The sequence below is a fragment of the Planococcus citri genome, chromosome 4 (assembly GCF_950023065.1).
Source record: "Planococcus citri chromosome 4, ihPlaCitr1.1, whole genome shotgun sequence".
Classification (NCBI taxonomy): Eukaryota; Metazoa; Arthropoda; class Insecta; order Hemiptera; family Pseudococcidae; genus Planococcus; species Planococcus citri.
Window position 1 is genome coordinate 43,464,005 of NC_088680.1, and position 21,856 is coordinate 43,485,860.

The following is a 21,856-nucleotide window of genomic DNA, read 5'->3' on the forward strand; positions in this document are numbered from 1 at the left end:
CCACTTTGACCAACAAAAAATTTTTAATTTTCTATTCGTAGAAAGATTTTTGAAATTTGAACGGATGGCTGTATCTTCTCTAAAATTAACCACCAGAATCAGAATTTCATTACTATTTCGAATTATTCTGCAGCCTCCAACAAAATTTTCCATTTTTCCGAATTTACCGAAATTACTCTAGGAGGTGTGGAAATTCATTTGAGTTGCTTAAATTCAAGTTATGACTAATTCTAGATTTGTTTAAAGAGTTTATGTAGTATTTGAGCCGATTTCTAGACGGACACCTGGAGGAAATTTTTTTACCAAAATATTTTTGAGAAGAAAATTCAAAAATTTTCTGTTTGGAAATTTGGATGAGGGGGGGGTGATTTTGGATAAGATAGGTACAGGTATTCGTGCGAATTTCAGAGAATTTTTGATTTTCCCCCCTTACCCATACCTAATATTCTAGTTTTAAAAACGCTCTCGAGACAGTCTCTGTGGATTAAATTCTCAAACAGGTCGATAGTAAACATGACCCGATTTTTAGCTGCTCAAATTAATTTTTGCACCTTCTGGAGAAATTCTAAATTCTGGAGAAATCGAAAATCGCGCTGGACGCTCCAGAATGCCTTGAATGTAAATGTTAAAATTTTGTTCGAGGGAGATGATATTAATTCTAGGGCAAATTTTCATTATTTTTACAGTTTTTTTTTTCAAAAAGAGCATAAATCGTCAAAAAAGATCAATTTTGAATTTTCAAAAATTCGTCAAAAATTGAAAGGGAATTCCTGATCTTCAGAAGCGGATACCTTGAAAGGTTCCTCTGTCAGATCTTCAATGCATGAATTGGCGCTTAAAAAATTGAATTTTACGTGTGGTTGTCAGAAAATGATTAAATTTACATAAATACTGAAGTTTGGTAATTTTCTTCTCGTTGTTTAGTTTCAGAACATCTTTGCATATTCTAGTTACAATTGACACCACAGGTACAAGCATAAGGTCAAGATTCGAGCTACAAGACGTGTGAAATGAATAGTTTAAAAGAGAAAATGTCTCCTCGTGTATTGGGTGTTTCTCGGTACAATATTCGAATGCCTATAACAATAGAGCATTGTGTCGGAGATAAACGTAGATTAGGAATGAGCGAAGTTAATTCGAAAACAATTCAAAAGTATGTTTTGTAAAAATACAGTTTAGAAAATAACGTGATAATTTTTTCAAAAATATTTCCACCAGTCTATTATACACCTGAGATTCTCGTACTGAAAACTTCGTACCTACTTACTTAGTACTCGTACGTGGTACAGCCAGCATTCTTGTACAGGTTGTTTGTCCTACCGAAAAAATTACGCGACCCAGCCGACCCGACCCGGCTGTAAAAATTGTACCGTACGTACCGTGACAGAATATTAATGAGATGTGTTCGTTCATTAAGCCGGTTATTATGGGTTGATTGTTATGGTACCTCTAGTACTAGTACATACTATATTGAGAGATTGTGTAGCGACTTTGTGGTGGCCTGGCGGCGGCGGCATTACGACCGTGTCGATTATCTCTCTCACTGAGAGGCTGCGACTGCGGGGCGCGGACCTGGGCCCACGCACTTATGACCATTTCGGTTTCGGAAAGGTTCGCGTACTTATCGCGCGTGGTAGGTACAGTATAGGTACTTATAGAATGCTGAGGTTTTTTCTCTCTTCTTTAAAGAGTACGTTTAGAAATAGATGTAAGTATATTCGCCAGAGAACTATGTCAAGGTCGGGGCGATTATTTTTCTCAGTTTTATTATACTTATGTATTTATATACGCGAATACAAATCGTCGTCGATGGCGCACAGTTCCGACGTTAATTGTCTTGTGTATAGAAAAGCTTACCACATTGTGGTACTTTTCATCGCCGCTGTAGTAGCCGTTGATTTGATTTATTGCACGTATAGATCGCGTATTATGGGATCACGCCCCCCTTTTTCGGTTCCGGCAGCTTCGAAATGGCATGCGGTGATTTTATCGGCGGCGTATACGAGGATTATATTTCGTATTACGAGATTGTCGGCGAACTGCGTTTTCCAATGCATCATTTTTTTGCCGCAATTTAACTGTTGTACGTCGAGTAGTTGCCAACGACTCTCTGTGCCATGCCATGCCATGCCATCGAGAGGAGTATTTGCATAACGGGTGTGTGAGCCACGTAACGCACCCAGCGTCTATTTACAACTCGTGTACGTACTATTGTACGTACAAAGAACACGTGAATGCCATATTCATATCTCAGGTTATCAGCGACCAAGGTAAAACATAATTTCAACTAGATTATCACTATCTGAGGCCGATCTGTGATCGCTGGTGATAGCGAATGGTGTGACAATACATGACCCGTGTAAGGCGTTCGTTTGTGTGGTAAATGTTTCTCACCTATAGTATAACACCACTTTAGTTGGACTTGACTAACTCTGAGGTGTAATAAGGTGGGTCAGCTTTGACTTAGTTGTTTGTGGAAAGTTGGAAAAAGGACTCGAAAAAAGTCAACTCCCTTCTATTCTCCCTCAGACAAATCCAAAGTGATTCGTTCGTCCTGGGACCCCCCCCCCTAGAAACCCATTCGTTGAGTTCAAAGTGACTCGCATTCAAAAGACAACATCAATGGAAAATGCTAAAAAATACCTCCTGATGCTGTCATTTTGAGAGAAAGCAAAGTGAAAAAAAAACATGAAAATTTAAAACCAACATCTCTAGGAAGGGTAGAGGAGGATGCTGTGAGTTCCAGAGTTGAATAATTTTCGAAAAAATTGATTTTTTTGTCATTAACTCCTCGTCTCCTCTCCTTCTCCAAATTCCGGAACCATGCTAAAGTTTTTCCCAAAAATCGCTTGTTTGCGATGAACTTGGAATTTTTCATACTTTTTCATCACAGAAACTCTACTTCATGAAAAAAGTCAAAAAACTAGAAATTAACAGAGTTTTGGAGCATATTTACATAATTCCATAATTTTATTTTTTGATTTTGAAATTCAAATTTTGCTCTCTCTCATTCCTCATGAAAAAATGACAAAATTTCGTCAAATTCAGGTAGGAAGGTCTCTAGAAAATTTTTGAATTTTCAAGTTTTCAAAAAAAGGTCTATTAAAAGACTTGAATGAATGCAATTTTGGATCAACTATTTTGGTAGCCCTACGATTTTCAAAATCTTTTTTTGCAATTTTAATTCAAACTCATGTTTTTGTTGTATTTTTTGAAATTCAAAAAATTCAAAAATTGTGGTGCGCGAGGGAGAAGGTCGGGATAAGTTTTTACACTTTTGCCTCGACTTTTCAAATTTTCCAGGAATTCCAGTTTCCATCGTTTTGAAAATTGAGGACTTTTTATCAAAAAAAGCACAAATCCCTGAAAATAGCCAATTTTTCATTTTCAAAAATTTGTCAAAAATCGAAAAGAGAATTTTGGGTGGCTGGGATTTTGGTGATGGGGGTTTTCAGGCTATATGCTCTTTCCACGAATCTCGATCTCATTCAAACAGATGGCGGACACCTCGAGGAAATTCCCTTGTGAAATCTGACAAATGAATTTGGGAATTCTACGTTCAGGGTGTGCACTTGTGCAGTGTGCACACTTCTGGAAAACTTATAAAAAACCTGTAAAAGTCAGGGAATTTCAGAAATTTCGAGCAATTTTCCCTCAAAAGTCAGGGAATTTTTTGAAAGTGTTCATCTGGAATTCTTTACGTATATTTTAGTAGCTTTGTTGTATTTATTTTGGAAAAAATTTTCCTCGCGTCGCTCGTATAATTTCGTTTAGTTCGGGCTTGGAACCAAATGGATTGAAAAACGTGATTTTTTAGTGCTAGGGAAAGGGGGGGGGGTAATTTTGAAAATACCTACGGTGTTTTTATTTTGAAAAAAATGTCTGGAAAACCTGGAAAAATCGGGAAAAATCATTTTCCGAAATGAGTGGACACCCTGTACATTTGATTTGTATATCTAGGTAACTACTAACTAGGTACTCAAATGGGGTGAAGTTGACCGTTTTTCGAGGTTATTTGGCTCCAACTTTTTATATTATTAAGATAGAAAAGTGGGAGATGGCTCATTTTAAAGCCCCAGGATTTTTCTACAAGTGGTGATTTTTGAAAAAATTTGGTCTCCTGTTTGAACCTTTTTTTTTTTTAGTTGAAATCTGTCCGACTCACCCTGAAGTTAGGGTGAATTCGGACAACCAGTTATTTACCTATTTTGACCAACTTTAACATCATCTGAGGTGAATTGAGACAACATTATGTTTTTTGAGAGGTTTTCGGAGTCGGAATTTTTGGTTAATTTTTAAAAAAATCAAAAAAGTGAGAAAAAATTGAAAAAAATCAGAATTTCAACAAATTTACCTAGGAAGCTGAAATTTTTAGATATACCCTATTTTCGACCTGCCAAACGGATTGGAAATTGTTTCAAACCGTTTTGAGCAGTTCTAGAGTCTCCAGCAGACTTTTTAAAATTTGTCCGCAAAATTTTGTTTTTTGGCCATATTTTTTTTTTTAATGAACCGATACAACTCTGGAAGTGCAAAATTTGAATTCTTTGTGAAATTTGCTATTAAAAAACACTTGCTTGTTGGCAAAATCATCACTAAAATTTTTCTGCTGTACAAAATTTTGCACAAATTTTGAATTTTTACGAAATCACCACTCATTTTCAAAAAATCACAGGGAAATCACATTTTATCAGAAATGGCAGATGAAAAGTGTCAGATATTCGGAAAACGTCGCTCTACGCGATGGTCCAAACGGGGTTCGTCAGTGAGTATACTGAGTGACACCACTTTTGTCTGAAGCCCAAAAAATTAGATTTGGCCAACTTCACCCCATTTACCAGTATCTATTTAGAAAAAAAAAAATTGGTGTTTTTATGAGTTGTTTCGTGATGGGATTTTAATTACTGATTTTAAATTTTCCATTAATTAGTCTGATTTTCCTTGAAACAAAGGAAAAATAAGGCTTATACCGCGTATCATAATCCCGGGATCGAGGGTTGGTACTTATCACAAAATCTGTTTCGACTTTTGAGATCCCGAAGAGTCCATCCTCAATTGCTGGAACGTCGGCCACTCTAGTTATTTATGATTTCATCCATTCGATGTCTATTTTTATCAAGACGTTTTCAAACTAAAAAAACAAAAAAACACAAATCACGGATAAAAAAAAGTAGGAACCATTCGCATCCCTCGTCATCTCAGCCTCCTTAAGACACCAATAATACACAAACACTTGTCTGAAACTGACAACCCTCGTTTTGGAAAACTGCATCATCCATCGGCGAATTTATAGCCGGCGCGTTATGATTCGTGCCAAGATATTCATTTTTCAGGTCATTCATCACGTTAATAAATAAAGTCAAAAGGGGACGATAACAGAACGCGCATGTAAACCAGTAAATCACGAAGCGCGACATTAAAATGACACAAACTCGTGCTCACGTGCCCGAAAGCCAGCAAAAGAGAAGCGCCGAGCCGCTGCCGAGCGTAAGCAACCTTTCCTAACACGATTCTTTTTTTCGCGTCCGTCCAAATTACCTGGGTCATTTCGCCGTGTGCGGTGAGAGAGCTGCAGCCGCACCGCGCTCTGTGGCTGCGGCTGTCGAGACCAAAGAGTTGAAATACCAAAAGTGGCCACATTCGTTCGCCTTTTTCGGCGAATACCGACGACAATGTATTCGCGAATTAGAGAAAGTTATAATCGTGTAGTTTTTACAATTATTATCATTATTTTTTATTATTGTTTCTAAGTGTGTAAATGTAAATGTACAAGTACGCACTATGGCTACGAACTGTAAGATAAGTATATTTTCATCGTTTTGCCAACTCGCTCAGTCGTGGTCGCAGGATGAAATTATTACAGTCGGAAATTTCGTCTCGTGATTTTCATTTTCATCGAGGCGGCCGCGATGAAAGTAAAAGCGACAATTACTCGGCTTTGTTTTTCATCCAGCCGAAACGACCGATGAGTCGGGCAGGCAGGGCGAGCGAGGGCAGGGTAACGAACGGGATGTTTCGCAACGACGCACGTTCCGCTTTAAAAATCAAACGGAATCAGACGGGAAAAAAATTAAACTCCTTATTGCACCCTGCCCGTACCTATAGCTTCTCTATGTCGCACGTCCACGCTGATATAAACGATTCATTAATAAGAAAATTAGGTTAATGTTATTAGGTTTTTCAACACAATGAGGTCGTCGAACTGCGGAATTAAATAGAGTGAATGCACCGCGCGCGAGCTCGCCTAAGCCTATACGTACTCTCCGCTGAGTACGTGCTTTACGTGTGTATGTGTCCTAAAAATGTCTTCATCATCGTTTCGTGCACCGCGGAATGTTCAGTGTAGAACGCGTACACTTGTCGCTCGCCTTAATTGCTTCTCGATACGAGTTTGACGTACGTATCCGCGCTATTTGCGTCAAAATTTTCCACATATTGTGCGCATTTCTGCGAGCCTAGTCGAGATACGTTTCGCCAAGAATTTCGTCCAGATGGGAAGATAGGACAAGGAAGGGAGAGTAGAAAGTGCGCTGAGGATCCATTTGGGAAGTTTGACTCAACTCGAACTAAAAATGTGATAAAGTCCCTTGATTTTACCTGCTTCTTTCGATGGTTTGGTGTATAACGGAATTGCCATTATTTTTATCCTGACTCTCCAAGAAAGGGGAAAGGAGAGGGTTTTGATTTTAATTTTTGGAGAGCCCAGTTGAGAGTTCGAAAATATCGAATTGTTTGATTAAGCAGCTCAATTTCGGAGACATCTTTTTAAACACAACTTTTAATTATAACAGTTGTGTGCTATTTTCTGTGGCGATGAAGGGAAGGGAGAAGGGAACCATCCACTAGTCACATGTTGGGGAAAATGCACGTGTTATTTCCCTTTTATGCATAATTTTCACGCTTTATTGATTGAGAATTTTCAACTTTTTCAATAGTTAATATTTTAGTGAAGGTCGTGGAAATTCGTATGTTTATTGGAATGACGAAATGGAATTTTTTTCAAAGCGAAAATGTAGAAGAAGGAACATTTGTTTTCAATGAAATATTCACATGTTTCGATTTCATTATAATTACATAATCACAAATGGATTTATGGCGCAAATTTCGTTCATTGAGCGGGGTAAAGGAGGTCCTATTACTGCTATGCTTGTTTATGATGACCTTGTTTCAAATTTTAAGTGATTACCTACCATTTTTTCCAGTTTGTGTAAAACGTGACTATTATTACGAGCCATCGATTTTTGTTTCAAGTGTGGTGGAAAATGGTCTGTTTTTATGATTTTCTTAGATTTTTGTGGAAAATGTACACAGCTCAAAAACAAAAAAAAAATCTTTAAAAAGGTGGATTTTTCAATTTTTGATCCTAACCCACTTTTTCAAAAAATTTTTAAAATACGGAAAATATGTATCACGGTTTGAGATCGACATTTTGGCAAAAAAAAAATTAGCCTGCATCGGATTTAGTTTCAGAGTAATAGCGGTTTGAAATATTCTTTTGGATTTTATAGAAATAAAACTTTGCAAAAAAAAATGAAAAAATCCCTGGGTTGACCTTTTTTAGTCCCTCTACACACCACAGAGATTTAAAAATTTTTGGTCAACATGGTGATGAATATGAATTTTTGGGTGAGGGGAGGAGGGTTGGGTGACCTTTTTTCGTCTCTGAAATCCTTTTTTGGTCTCCCAAAGATACCCTATTAATGTTTTCAAAGTCAGAGCCAAGGGCTGATTCACCTATTATAACCGGAGGCACCTTTTTTCAGGTTGATAATTCGTCCAAACTTCATGTTATAGAATGCACATTAGATTTTGAATTTTAATTCTGAATTTTTAAATTCAAATTTCTGAAAAAAATTAGGTGATTTTGCTATTTTTCCAAGCATGTACGAGTACTTTTCTCCACAAATCCTGATAAGCCAGCTATTGGCCATAAACTAAACTTTTCTTCTTCTCTTCACGTGTCACCATCATCATTATTATCACACCGTCTGCGTGACCCTCCTCAATCATCAAAGCCGGATAAAGTACACTGCAGGTGCCAGCTCCTGCGAACCTTTTGCACTAGCTATGTTGAAAAAAATCTAAATGAACGAATTCCATAAATTCTATCGATTCATTTCACCTTTCGCTCGAGGCTCCGAGAAGACCTCTCAAACAGCTTGAGCTTCACCGCGTCGTCGCTCGAGTTATCTTCTCGCAGCGAACACGACGACGAATTGTTCGCGATACTCGCGAGAGCAATTAAAATACAAAAATTAATTTTCGCCGCTGCTTAAAAAGCCATGTACGTCGATCTTTATTATCGCTAATGATACGCTTTAATCGATTTACCGAAGCGATAACAGCATTTCTCATATGCTCCGGTATCCGCACTCCAAGTTACTTAGGTATACTGATGGTGTAAATGTACGCCAGCCATCGTATAAGCATTAAAACTCGGTTAATTATTATTTTTTCTTTCTCTCTTTATTTTTGTTTCAGTGAAAACAATACCCATACGCTCTGTACGCGTTCTCTAAAAAGGTATGCGGTGTTCTCGAGACTATGAGGCATTCGCCTTACGCTTCTGATAAGCGAATTCTATAAATTATTTCGATTCCAAATTAGAAAACTTGATTCGGTTGCATCTCAGCAGTGCTGAGTCGGGGTCGACGAACGCGAATGGCAAAGTCCGACGTTGTTGAAATGCCTCTGCTGGCTGTTGATGAGATCGATTCGTTGTTGTTGTATACATTTTGATGGATTGATATTATATTGATTTCCTGTCGGTACAAAATGACGAATTGTTTAGAATTTTCGGTGTTATTCCGTGTATATTTGAATTGAAATAGGAATTGCTGTTATTTTTAGATATAGTTTGATGATTAATTAATAAACTAATCCGTGATTGTATTTTTCTATGTTTTAGGTGAGTACGACTTTTCACAATTGTTAAGAGTAATGAGACGTATACCCTCAAATGAGAATAAGTGAGTTGCTTCATGATTTATTTAAGAATCGCATGCTAATTGGCGAAATATTCAAACTTTTGTGTAATTCAACCAAAAAATTCTATCGTCACCTAAAAAAAAAAAACGAAATTAATTTGAAATGCACCAAAAATTAAATCCAAATCGTTTAAATGAATCAAAAATACAACAAAAAGTTTTCAAACTGCAAAACCGCAAAGTCATGTTATGTTGTTGCAAAAGCACGACGTTTATTATCAAAACATTTAAGAGATACATGTACCTGTCGTATCCCGCATCACCATCATCATACCTTTCAGTGTACCTGTCCACTTAAGGTCGACTACTTTACATTAGAAGGAATTATGTTGGTTTGATTTACCCATATAATATTTCGTAAAGAGATTACGAGTCGAGATGAAAATAAAAAGTATGCACAGGTGGTTCAAGTGGGCGACGCTTGGCATGTAATGTAATTTTTTTGCTGCCATATGTATTATAATACCTACCATATGAGACTGAGAAGCGATAAATTAAGATGTTTTTAAATTATTGTATTTTGGTTGGCTTTCGTGATCAAGTTTTCAAAGAAAAATAGAGTTATTCGAAAAATGGAAAAAAATTGCAAGATGTGCCAGCCAAGTTTTCGAAGAAAAATGACAATTCTTTTCGATTTCAAGTTACGAGGAATTTTTTTGCACGTAAGGAGATTGAAATGCATAATATGTAGTGACTTTACGCTTGTACAGGGCCCACTTGGTCTGTTCCAAATTGGAGAGAAAAACTCATTTTCAGGAAACGAATCATTTTTTTTAGAGTGGTATTGAATTTAAGTATGTCTAAATTTTAACGATTTGCAGTTGCTAAGAAATGAGATTTTCATTTTTCAAATGTTATTTATTTATAAGTACGATCTATCTTTTTTAAAAGTTTCATTATTCCAGGAAGAGATGGTCTTTTTTTCTACACATCCTGTAGATGAAAACTAATTTAAATCCCGTATCTTTATCTAAAGTAATTTCGCGTATTCAGGAAACCATATCTTCATGTCTCCACACCCATAAATCGTATAGAGAAAGTTGATAACTCATTTTGGAGTAAATTTAGCGTAGAAGAGCTATATCCTGAGCTACCTATACTCGTATTTTCACGGTAGAGTTCATCTTTTGAAGAAAAAAATTAAACGGGAGACAGGAAGGAACTGAAATCACCGAAACTACATAGTCTTTTCAATTTTAAATTTCGGAAACTTTTTCGTCCCGGGTGTCTGAAAAGATATTTTTCTTCTCAAATGAAAAGAAAAAGAAGCATACATTAGTTTTCTAAAACTAAACTGAAATCATTATACCTATAATAAAATTGCTACCTACATATTTTCAATTTCAAAAGTTTTAGAAAAAAATTCGTAATCTTAAAAATTATTTGGCATAAAAAAATTGATAAGACGATTTTTGCACTATTTTTTTATGAAATATTTCCAATTAGAGGCCATGGAATATTTCGGTTGTCAAAAGGTTTGACCATTGCTAAAATAATTCAAAATTAAATTTGACTAGAAAAAATATGCAAATTTGCAGAAATACAGCTTGTCCTGTAAATTACCCAGCAGTATAATAACTTTGCAAAAGGCCTAATGGCAGTGGTATTAAAATCACTGAAAAACTGCCAAGAACTAAATAGGTAAATAATCGATTGAGGTGACCTTTTTTCCAACCCTTATAATGATGTTAGATTCTAAAAAACGATCCAAAACTCGATTAAGAGTTTAATCCCGAACTGGTATAAATACATACTAAAAATCTAGACCAAAACGCAGAAACGATTCATTAGTCTAATTGTTGATCGAAATCTGCTATAAATCATCGGCTCGACAAGCACAAGCACTTACGTTATAAGAAGAAAACAACCGCCTTGCTGTTCGTTTCAATCTACTTCTCTGCTTACACGATGAGCGATCCGGCTGTACGTATTTAAAGGCGCCAAACAGAACCGATGTTTAGCATACTTTTGGCTGACAACAACGACTCCTATCTAATAATATACGACACCGTCTAATAAAAACATAATTTTCGAAAAACTCGTCCGAGAATTACCTCATTATTACATTAATTATGGCGAAAAAGAAAAAAAAAAACGCTTCAACGCGAAGTCGTTTCGTCTGCTTGACTGTAGGGCATCCTGATCTGGATCCTATTCGTGGTGTTCGAAGATGGCAATCGAGATGGCGCATCAGCGATCAAAACTACGAGTTAATCGATTACGATGAAGAGGTGAAAAAAAAACGAAATTAAATGCTGTCCTAATTTATTTATACAAGTGGTGTAAAAAAAGCACCAGTACTCGGTATATAGATGGAAATAATTTTATGAAACTGTAACAGAACGTAAATAGAAAAATTATTAAGTTGGGTATGTCTTTGAATGCAGATAAAGAGATTAAAAGTAGAATCTGGTTTTTGGGTGCCAAATTCACACATAATTTAAAATTCTTTATTATATTTAGTTAGAGATACGCAAGCATACCTAAATGTACATACATGGTGTCCCTTCAAATATCCATAATTACTTTTGAAAGGGGACTTTTTGACGAGTGGTCAGTACGAGTAAATCTGATGAGCTGAGTTGAGGACAATGAGGATGTACAATGTACATATAAGGTCAATTTTCCACTGAAATTATTTTTCTCGTCTTAGGGTAACATTTCTTCACTGCTATTCGACACCATCGTTTCTCATGATGTACTTTATTTGAGATTTTCATCACTCACGCATCCGCTGACCATTCACACTTTTTTTGAACCCAATTTTTTCATCTTTCAAAACTGGTTTTTCCTGCATTCGAAGTCCCGCCTGTCTGAGCCTCTGAATCAGTCCTCAAAGGTCGCCAATATGACAAAAAATGCACTTTTACTTTGATCGCTGCAGATGACAAACAAAATCACCCATTGGCTTGAAATTGGATACACATTTTTTACTTAATTTTTTTCTGTAATGCACGAGTGTATCTTAATGTTGTATGGGACACCCTGTATGCAGAAATAACATCATAGACGGGTTTATTTCAATATATCTATACCTACTTGTACGTTTTGTTTCTGATACTAGTTTTCTCCCTCGAACCAATACCAACTATAAGTGCGCCAGTGTAAAATTAATTTAGCAGTTTTTTAATTGGTGCAACCGGCAAGTCGAACCGGTTCCTTAAATCAAATTGAACTTGGATTTTAATATAGTTATTTCTTCTCGACTCGCACGTTCGCATGTTAAAGAATTACACGCGTATTGAAATCAAATCGTCACAATTTCCAATGGCTGGATAACATTGACGAGTACGTAGTACCTACTTTACGAATGTACAAAAGTACCTAGACTAGTACACAATCCGTTATAAAAGTATCCGGTTCGAGTTGAAATAAAACGCGTATATGCGATGAATATTAAGGATTAAGATATAGGCTCATTGTCCCTATATACTGTGGCTGTGCGAGAATTTGGTCATCGAGCTGACCACTGCTGTAGCCAGGTTGCCAGGTTCTTGGCGCTACGCGATGACCTGCCAAAGTGTCATTTTAAAAGATGGTCGAGCGGTCATCGATGCCAGAGCTTAGAGCTGGACTCGATAGAAGGCTATTGAATCGATCCGCGCACGTATACGGCTTCGGATGATATTTTCATTACGTTTATTACAATTTAAATACCGTCACGAGTTCAACGACGAGACGAGTGAATGATTACGAATAGAGAGAGATGATGAAGGGGAAAAAACATACATACAAAATCCACCTCCATCTTGTACGTATTATAGAATTATAACGTGTACGCATTATTGAAGGGTTAAGTAATACTAGAAATACCGGTTAGTCTACCGAAAATTATCAATATCGTTTAGAAAACTGGCTTTTCATAATCTGATATTTGTTTTATTCGCTGAGATATCGGTGTACATCGTCATCTGTAAATTTCGGTACATTCAACAAGTGTACTACTATCCACTTGTACGTAGCGCAATAATGTTGCTATGCTACTGGAGATCTCGCAGTCTATGATACGAGCGATGCAACGTACCTATAATGAAACCAGTACCACCATGAGAGCGAGCAATCCTCATAGACTGGATCATTCTAACGAAAGTAATTTCCACATTAACAATAATTTCAAACGACAAATGCACCAGCGAGTACCATTGCAATCAACATGCCATGGAATATTGAGATTGCGGCAGGGATATGGTTGAATAAATATACGACTGAGTACTTCTACCTCTACCTATAGCATAAACGGGTATTAGGTGCTGTGGCGAGACTAAACAATATATTACCAAGTGTTTTCACTCGGATGATCGTCAAAAGATGCAAAAGCTTTTAGACACGGGTCCGGTATACTTCTGTAACGCCAGAGGAAAATGAAAAAGTTGTTGGAAAAAAAAAATAGAAAAAGAATCGTGAAAAGAGGGAGATTGTAAATTGAGGTAAGGCTCTACTATATTATAGTCTATATATGAAACACACTTGTCGTAAATGTAATATGAAAACAAAAAAAGCACTCGGAGTGGTTGAATTTCACCGATTATTCGTAGGCTACCATATTAATGGGCTTACCATCAATGACTAGCATATGTATGGCTTTGTTCCGTTTTTTTTTTCAACTCGTTTTCGGTGCCAATCATTTAGATAAATGCGGTTTGCTTTATGGCGCGAGAATATTTTCACTTTTTTTATGGTATTATAATCGATTTTAATAAGTTATTCGAATGGAATATAGGGCAATGACATGTGAGGTATTTTGTGTTATTTTTTTTTGACTACATTATGTGTAATATGTATGAGGCGAAATATTGCGGAATTTTTTGCAGAATAAATACGAGTACTTATGTATTTATTGTCATGATTTTCAATTTGTTGGGAATTTTTTCAGTTGAATGCATTTTGATTGTTTTGAAAATTGGGATAAACTATTGTAGCACAGCTTTTTATGATGTAAACGATGATTTCAGAGATTTTGAGTACATCAACATCTCTATCATCAATTAAGGTAGGGGGCAGATGGAGATGGAGGGATTTTTCTAATTGAAATTGAACGACTCCAGTATCATCTCACCTATGTTCTGCTCAAAATAGGGGTGGAGAATCCGAGTCCCGTAGTTGGCCTGAGGAAGAAGGAGAAGAACTGGGTGTCCAAAGAAAAATTCGATTTCAAATTCGAGTTCGGTATGGTTGAATTTTGTGCAAACGACTCCAATATTACTGATTCAAGTTAATTTCAAAAATTGTGGTAATAGGTGGGTGGGATTTCCATATTGATTTGGTGGGAGGGAGAGGGGACATGTGTACCCAAATGAAAATTCAATTCCAAATTCGTGTTCAGGAGAGCTGATGTGCGAAAATGACTCCAATATTGCTGACGGAAGTTTATTTTAAAAATAGGTAGGAGAGAGATTTAGAGTAGCTTGGACTTGGAATTAAATGAAATATATGTTGGGATTGTTGGTTTATACCTGCCTACATACCTACCTATCTACTTGAAATTTCCAGAATTGTCATTTTTCAAAGTGAGTTTTAACCATTATTGTGGATTATGATTTCAATTTTTTCACGGTTTTGTAAATTTGGCGTAAGGCCCATTCAAAATTTAGTCATTTCACCTTCCAGATTCGTCAAGATTTGCGATTTTCGTGAAGTATAAATTTTATTAATTCTTTGCAATATTTATAATGCTGATTGATTCTCGATGAAAAAATATATTTTGGGTATGTTCGGAATACACGAATCAGAACACAAATTCTTTTAATTCCTCTTCATGATTACCTACTTTGCTATGGTGTAACCAAAAAATCCACTCTTCAGATCGGTCCATCTTACGTACTTACCTAAATAGCGGTTGTATGACCCTTTCTTATACATATACCAGTTACACAGATTATTAAATATGTATTACAGTTACACGTTGTCGACATTTTGTCCACTGGCTTTATCGCCTGCAATGTTGCCAATAAGGTTATTTTTCCACGGTACCTTAGCTTCTTCGGCATCGGCATTTCCATAACATGTGCAATGCGATGGTGATGGCGATGGCGATTTGTTCCGATATCCGTTCGCGTTAATTTTCCGTACCGCTGTCCCTTGCGTCGCCTACCTTCGCAGCTCTTCGAGACAAATGTGTCGGTGACCTTAGCGTACTGAAGTATATACATACGAGTATATTGAACAGATTTTCCACGTGTTCTCAGGCAGATCTGTAATGAAAGAGATGAGCCTTTCTTCGTTTATTGGAAGTAATAGATTTCCCTATCCGGTATACATATTCAATTTTCGAGATGGGATTTTTTAATATGTAGAGAAAAAGCAAGCCCCTTCCCCAAATTTGGGCAAAACTTTCAAAAAAATCTGGGGCATGTGGTATATTGAATTGTATGTTTTTGGTGACGCTGAACACGAATATGACGACAGATTTTTGATTGGACCTCATCCACGGCTCTCAGCACCTCTCCGAATGGGGTAAAAGTTCAAAAAAGATGTTTTGTTCATGCGACACATGAAATAGTATGTTTTTGGTGACGCTGAGCACGAATATGACATACGATTTTTGATTGGACTTCATTCATGGCCCCCATCAGCACCTCCCCAAAAGGGGTGACAGTAAAAAAAATTATTTCATTCGTGTGACTCATGAAATAGTATGTTTTCGATATCGCGGAACACGAATATAACCTTAGTTTTTCAAATTGACCTCATCCATGGCTCCCAGAACCTCCCCTAATGGGCAAAAGTCCAAAAAATTTGTTTCATTTGTGTTGGGGGCAGTGGATGAGGTCCAATCAAAAATCTGACGTCATATTCGTGTTCAGCGTCACCAAAAACATACATTTCGATATATCACATGCCCCAAATTTTTTTTGAAAGTTTTGCCCAAATTTGGGGAAGGGGGTGGTGCTTCCCCCTATTTAAAGATCCCATTTCGAAAATTGAATATTTCAAAAAAGCATCAAAAGGTACATCTATAGAAATTTTTTCAGAGTTTTAAATAGTAGCTCCCTTTTACAGTGCTATTGTGAAATTTGAATTGAAAGTTCAACTTTCAACTTTTGAAAATTTCAAAATACTTTAAAAGTTCAAAATGCAATGTCCTTTCGAACTGTGAAATCAGTTTTGATCAAAGTATCATAGCGTTGGAGGTATGCGCTGCTGAAGTTGAGTACCTCGAGACAATGTGAAAATAATTGGAGCCCCCTCACCCACCCCCTGGGAATGCTGGGACCAAACTGATTGCGGGTTTCTTACTTATTGGGTGGGTAGACATTGTAAACAAAATTTGAACGAAATCGAAAGACATGACTTTCAAAATCGCATTTTTTTGGTCGAATAAACATTGAATGACCCTATCCAATGATTGCCTCTGGGGGAGTGAATTTCTCTGGTGGATCTGTACTTTTGCAGTCACCTGCAATCCTCCACACTGTATACAATGAATGTCTCTGCTGAATTTATGATTAATTATTTGCAACTATTCTCACTATCCAATGAGTGTATCTGCTGGAACTGTAGTGACCTGAACAAATCTTCACGAATATCGTATGGATTTGTGGTAGCTTGTTACTTTCCGTGCATGAATCTGTGACCAATGAGTGTCTCTGCTGGATCTGTGTTGACCTGCAATCCTCTACATCGCTTTGATCTTGTTATCTATCCATGCAGTTCACTCAAAATAAAAAATTGTTAAAATTGATATGGAATAAATCATTGTTGAACTCGGTGGAACAATTACTGAAAGGTAATCATGGCGCTAATCGTTGTTCACTGTGAGCAAACGATAAGTGGCATCGTACTAATAACGACTCTATTAAATACTGGCACTATACACACAACGAACGGAGATGAAATCATCGAATACAATGATACTATTAGCGGCCGTACTTAATGATAATATCAAAGCCGGTATTAAATAGCCGAATATAAAAGGGCGACCAGCCGACCAGTGCAAGATCTACCTCTTAATCGTTTCCCAACGCTGGAATACAATGCAGAAGAGAAAGATATAAAAAAATATGTTCGCGGAGAAATTATATATACTTTTAGGTGTACACTCTACTGTACCTACCCATGGCACTAGTCAGAGATACGATTTGTGAGAGGCTTTGTAATGACCTAGGACAGTTTGTATTTACATCTGGAAAAGACTCGGGATCTTATGAGCTGAAAATATATACTTACGATTAACCATATAAAATGTAATTGGCTTAGTAATAACTGTCAGAAGAAAAAGTTTTTATATCGTCGTTCTTGTATGTATGCATATGATACGAAGGTGTGGCAAAAACGGTTTTCAATTCCACCATGCATCGCGATCGTTCAGTCATAATATGCATTACCTATGTTGGCACGTATGTGCGCCGAAATGCTGATTTAAGAGAATTTACAAGTTTTCGGGGCCGTTTTTCTCTCGGTCGAATGCGTAGGATTACAGGGAAACGATGTGTAAAATGTATTGATGAACGATTATGGTCGTATTTCGTATTTGTTAATATCGAACTAACATGAAAACTAGCTGTAAACATGGCATTGGAAAGTTATTATAACTGATAAGTTTTACTTATGCTTGGTATAGTTAGTTATGTATTCCTATTTGCTAAAACGTTTTGTAGTTTACTTTGTCGTTATGTATTCAAATTCGATGAAACGACCTCAAATTTTGATTAGTGGTGTACTTTCAGATGTTCTCCCAATTTTTATCTGTCTGGTTCAAAAATACATCTCTCCCTTCCCTGCCCGCTTACTCTGCCCTTGAATACTAACCCCCGTCAAATTATTTCAATATTTCAACCTGATTTTACTTATGAATTTTGATAATTTCCTTCATCTTGAATCTACCATCTATGTACCTGCAAGACAACTGCCTTTGATCCTGTATTCCCTATAAACACTCATCGAAAGAAACACGAGCATTTATAATTGCATCATCATGTCGGTCGTTGATTAACATTTAATGTGCATTCATGTCGTACAAGCGTATACACCTACGTGAAGTGCCTTTCCATTAGCTCACACACGGATGCTTACATTATGCGAGCTGTGTTGCTCTTCTTTTTTTTTTTTTTTTTTAAACTGCTTCTTCTCCGTTTTCAGCCCCCCCCCTATGTATGGAAAAATTGCTTCTGCTACAAGTATTACTTATGTGCATCTCAGCACCGTACTATAATACTTTGATACGTTTATCTGTTGTGTGTTATTAACTTGTGTAATGAATAACTCTGAAGTATACCTAGCTCAATCGAACGTATCGATGTAACAATTCAAAAACTACGTCGTCGTATCGTACCATAGAACGTGTTACTGTTTTACCACGTGTACCAATGTTACCCTTTTCTATGCGGCTTACCCTTACTCGTTTTTAGCAGGCTCATCGAGGATTAATTTTTCCCTCTTTACGTTTTAGTAAGGGTTATCAATGCATTTCCCCGATGACGACGGTAATGTGAAGAAGATATTCGCTGCGTAGTATTCGCGACATTTCGAAATATTCTACGACGAATTTTATAAATGCCAGAGGTTCCCGAAAGGGTATGGTAATTGGATGTCTCTGTTTCTGTTGCTGTCGTCCGTGTTGTGGAATATAATAGTTATGAAATTGAATGAATGAGGAGGGATATAGTGTACGCTAATTTGTCAAGATTTTCGTACGACGATGGTTTATTACAAAAGGATGGTTGAAAAGTGAAGTGGATTTTAATTCGGTTAAAAAGTAAAATGCGAGTTTCTTTTTTGTTTCGCTTTCGCGTGAATTGAATGAAATTAAAATGATGTAAAGGTCGCTGTGAACGAACTTGTAAGGGTGTGTGACTCATGTGATAAAAGCTGAATCGAAGAATACCACTTTACCTAATTGAATTGTACGTGAAGGGAAATGAGAAAAGAGGCGATATGAGCGTTCTTCGTCTCTCCCCCCAGCAAAGTTGTGCATATTCAAAGAAAAATTGAAAATTGTCGAGTTGATGAAAACTCGGTGAAAAAGTCCTACGCTTGAAACATTGAAATTTCTATACAAAATTCATGTAAGACCTCCTCTGAGGGTGGGTTTTTCTCACATGAGTGTTATAGATTCTACCAGAAAATTAGCCCTTTTAAGAAATATTCTTGGATGGATTTCCTATCAAAAAAATTCAATTTTAGTAGCAACTCAGTGACATTTACATCTAGAAATTATAGCCCAAAACATTTTTAAAAATATTGATTTTTTTTCAAGTATGCAGTAATGACAAAAAATTGGCACCACTGCGTCCCAAAATATTTTTTCAGTTTCAGGAATGATATCTTTCAATATTTTTTCCTAATTATTGCAAAATATTTACGAAGAAAAAATTTTGAAAACACGAATTTATCTCCAAAAATAAACAATTTGCCAATTTTCAACCCCTCAGTATATGTAGAACCCCGAACGTGGTTTTGGATTTTGACGGCAATTGCATAGATCGACACCAAATCTCAAATACAGGGTGTCCACATCAAGCCTGAAAAACCTGGAAAAGTCAGGGAATTTTGGAAATTTTTACAGCATTTTTTACTCAAAAGTCAGAGAATTTTGTAAAATGTTACGTCAAACAGATTTTTCCATTTTTAATAATAAAAAAAATCACCTTAGCTTTGCTCAGGTAATTTTTTCGCTGGTCGGTTTTGTCATAAAATTGCCAAATTCCCAGAAACTCTTGTTTTTTGCAAAAAAATTTCAAGTCTTGCATTTTATCAACTTATGAGTTATGAGTAAGTATCATTAATAAATCTCGCTCTTTGGCGCTAAAATGTTTCGCTTTTTAGATAAAAATGGTTAAGAAGCCCTGCCTTTTACTGAAATTATTGTGGAAGTCTCGTTTTCTGTCAAAAATAGCAAAAAGTCTTGCTTTTAGCCTAATAAATTGTCAAGAATTTTGTTCTTTTTTTTTGCGAAAAAGATGCTAAGAATTGTGTTGTTTTTTGCATCCGAAAACTCCCACTCTTTTCCAATAATAGTTCTAAAGTGTCGTTTTTTCACCAGAAATTGCTAAAAAAAAATTTCTTTTGCTGAAATTGTCAAAAGTCTCGTACTCATTGCCAGAAATCGCAAAAATTCTCAATTTTTGGTTTAAAATTACCAAAAAAATCGTTTTTTTTTTTCAATTAAAACGTTGCCAAATATTTTGTAGTTCAACTTTTTTGGAAAAAATTGGAAAAAGGAATTGCCAAAATGCCCTGCTTTTTGCTGAAATTAAACAAGTTTCTATCGAGTTTCATTTTTTTTTCATTAAAAATGTATTACTTATGTTTTGTCACTTTTTTGGTTACTTTTTGGTTACTGAAGTCACTTTTTTCAAAAAAAAATGTATGAGCCCTGGAATTTCAAAAAACTATTGATTAAATTTGAGTTATGTTGACATTAAAAAAATATATTTCTTTTTGAAGTCGTCCTTTTTTTGGAATTGTAAATTTTCCAGAGCTTTTACCCTCGCCTCACTTGGGCCATCTAACGTTGAAAAGACGAAAAGACGAAGAGACTAAAGAAGATTAAGTTCAGCAATCTATTCAGTTCAGTATCAGTTCAGTATTCTGTCGAGTTCATCATTCGTTATTCAAGTTCCAATAAAAGTTGTTTGAGGGTTCAAAATTTAAAAAAGTTTTTGAAAAATGATGTTCGGAGCTCGTGATGTTTGAAAAAATTTGACACCCCGCCCCTCCCTCTCGATCGCATGTGTAATTCATTTTTCAAGAATCTGGAAAAAAGGAGAAATTGGTCTGGAAAACCTGGAAAAGTCAGGGAAAATCATTTCCAGAAATGAGTGGACACCCTGTGTACGTAGTACGTACTTGTGATCCTTTCTATCATTTTAAGAACAGTTTTATAAAATCTATTCTTACGGTTTATATTGATTCAAATTCATATTGTCTCGACCAATCCATTTTTGGAAAAAAGATAGCACGAAAATGGGCCCTTGCTCCTTGGAATTCCACTTTGTTGGAAGTTACCTACATACAAATCTGGATAGAGGGCTCTTGCACCAAAATTCTTGAAGAGTAAACTCATTACTTCTTTTTCTTGATTGAACATTTTGCATCAAATTTATATTATTTATGAATTATGAAAATGAAACAATTTTTTTTTCATCTGTTTCAGAGATGGCAACGAAGATGGTTCGTTTTGTACGACGACGGAGAATTAAGTTATTCGCTGGACGAACACGTGAGTACTTTGCTATATCTCAATACTATAATAAGTATAGGTACCTAGACCAAATGGGAAAAGGAAAAATAACATCGGGCGCGATACTCGTTACATTGCAATCAACGAAATGGATTTTTTATTGTGTGTATTATATGGTATACGCTATTTCATAGCGCGCTTCGTGATTAATAGGATATTCTCATCCAAGATGTGCTCAAAGTGCGGCCTACTATAGATTGGTAGGGCACAGGCGAAGGCGGTTTGAAAAAGAGGAGGCATCGTAGAATTGACAGGTCGAACGATTTTGTTAGATTTGCAAACGAGCCGACCATAGATCTGGAGATGATTGTTTCAATGTCAGCGGTGTCGTAAACATTTAATTTCGAACGAGCAGCATCAGAATTTCGTGATTGCTCGAGCTATGGGATCCGCGATCCGCGCACGGTACACTTTACCTATCCAAGTCGAAGATATCCACCCTGCTCAGTGCTCGGTAATCGTTATTACAACCAGCCATGACCAGTTAGGTATATTAAGTCACACGAAGATTTTATAATAAGCGGTTCGTTGTTCGGGAAAATGGGACGGACTGTGGAGGTATTTTTTTCTCTCTTCTTTCCAGAGCCAGAGCCGATGCGATGCACCCAAGATGTTAATGTACCCACAGATATAGGCGCTATACCTGGGTCAAACAACCTGCGCGTATGAAGAGTTGAATTTGTGCCGC

General features: G+C 36.4%; 1 protein-coding gene across 3 annotated transcripts in view; it reads left to right on the plus strand.

Moving 5' to 3' along the window:
* osp (outspread) overlaps positions 1-21,856 on the plus strand; it is a 116,472-nt gene that overhangs the window by 44,236 nt on the left and 50,380 nt on the right. For all 3 annotated transcript variants that reach the window (XR_010558367.1, XM_065361625.1, XM_065361627.1), the window contains exon 3: positions 21,082-21,147. Coding sequence is in view for 2 of the 3 variants with exons in the window: in XM_065361625.1 (XP_065217697.1) it covers positions 21,082-21,147 (66 nt within the window). In the remaining variant the exon portion in view is untranslated. The remainder of the gene's footprint in view (positions 1-21,081; positions 21,148-21,856) is intronic.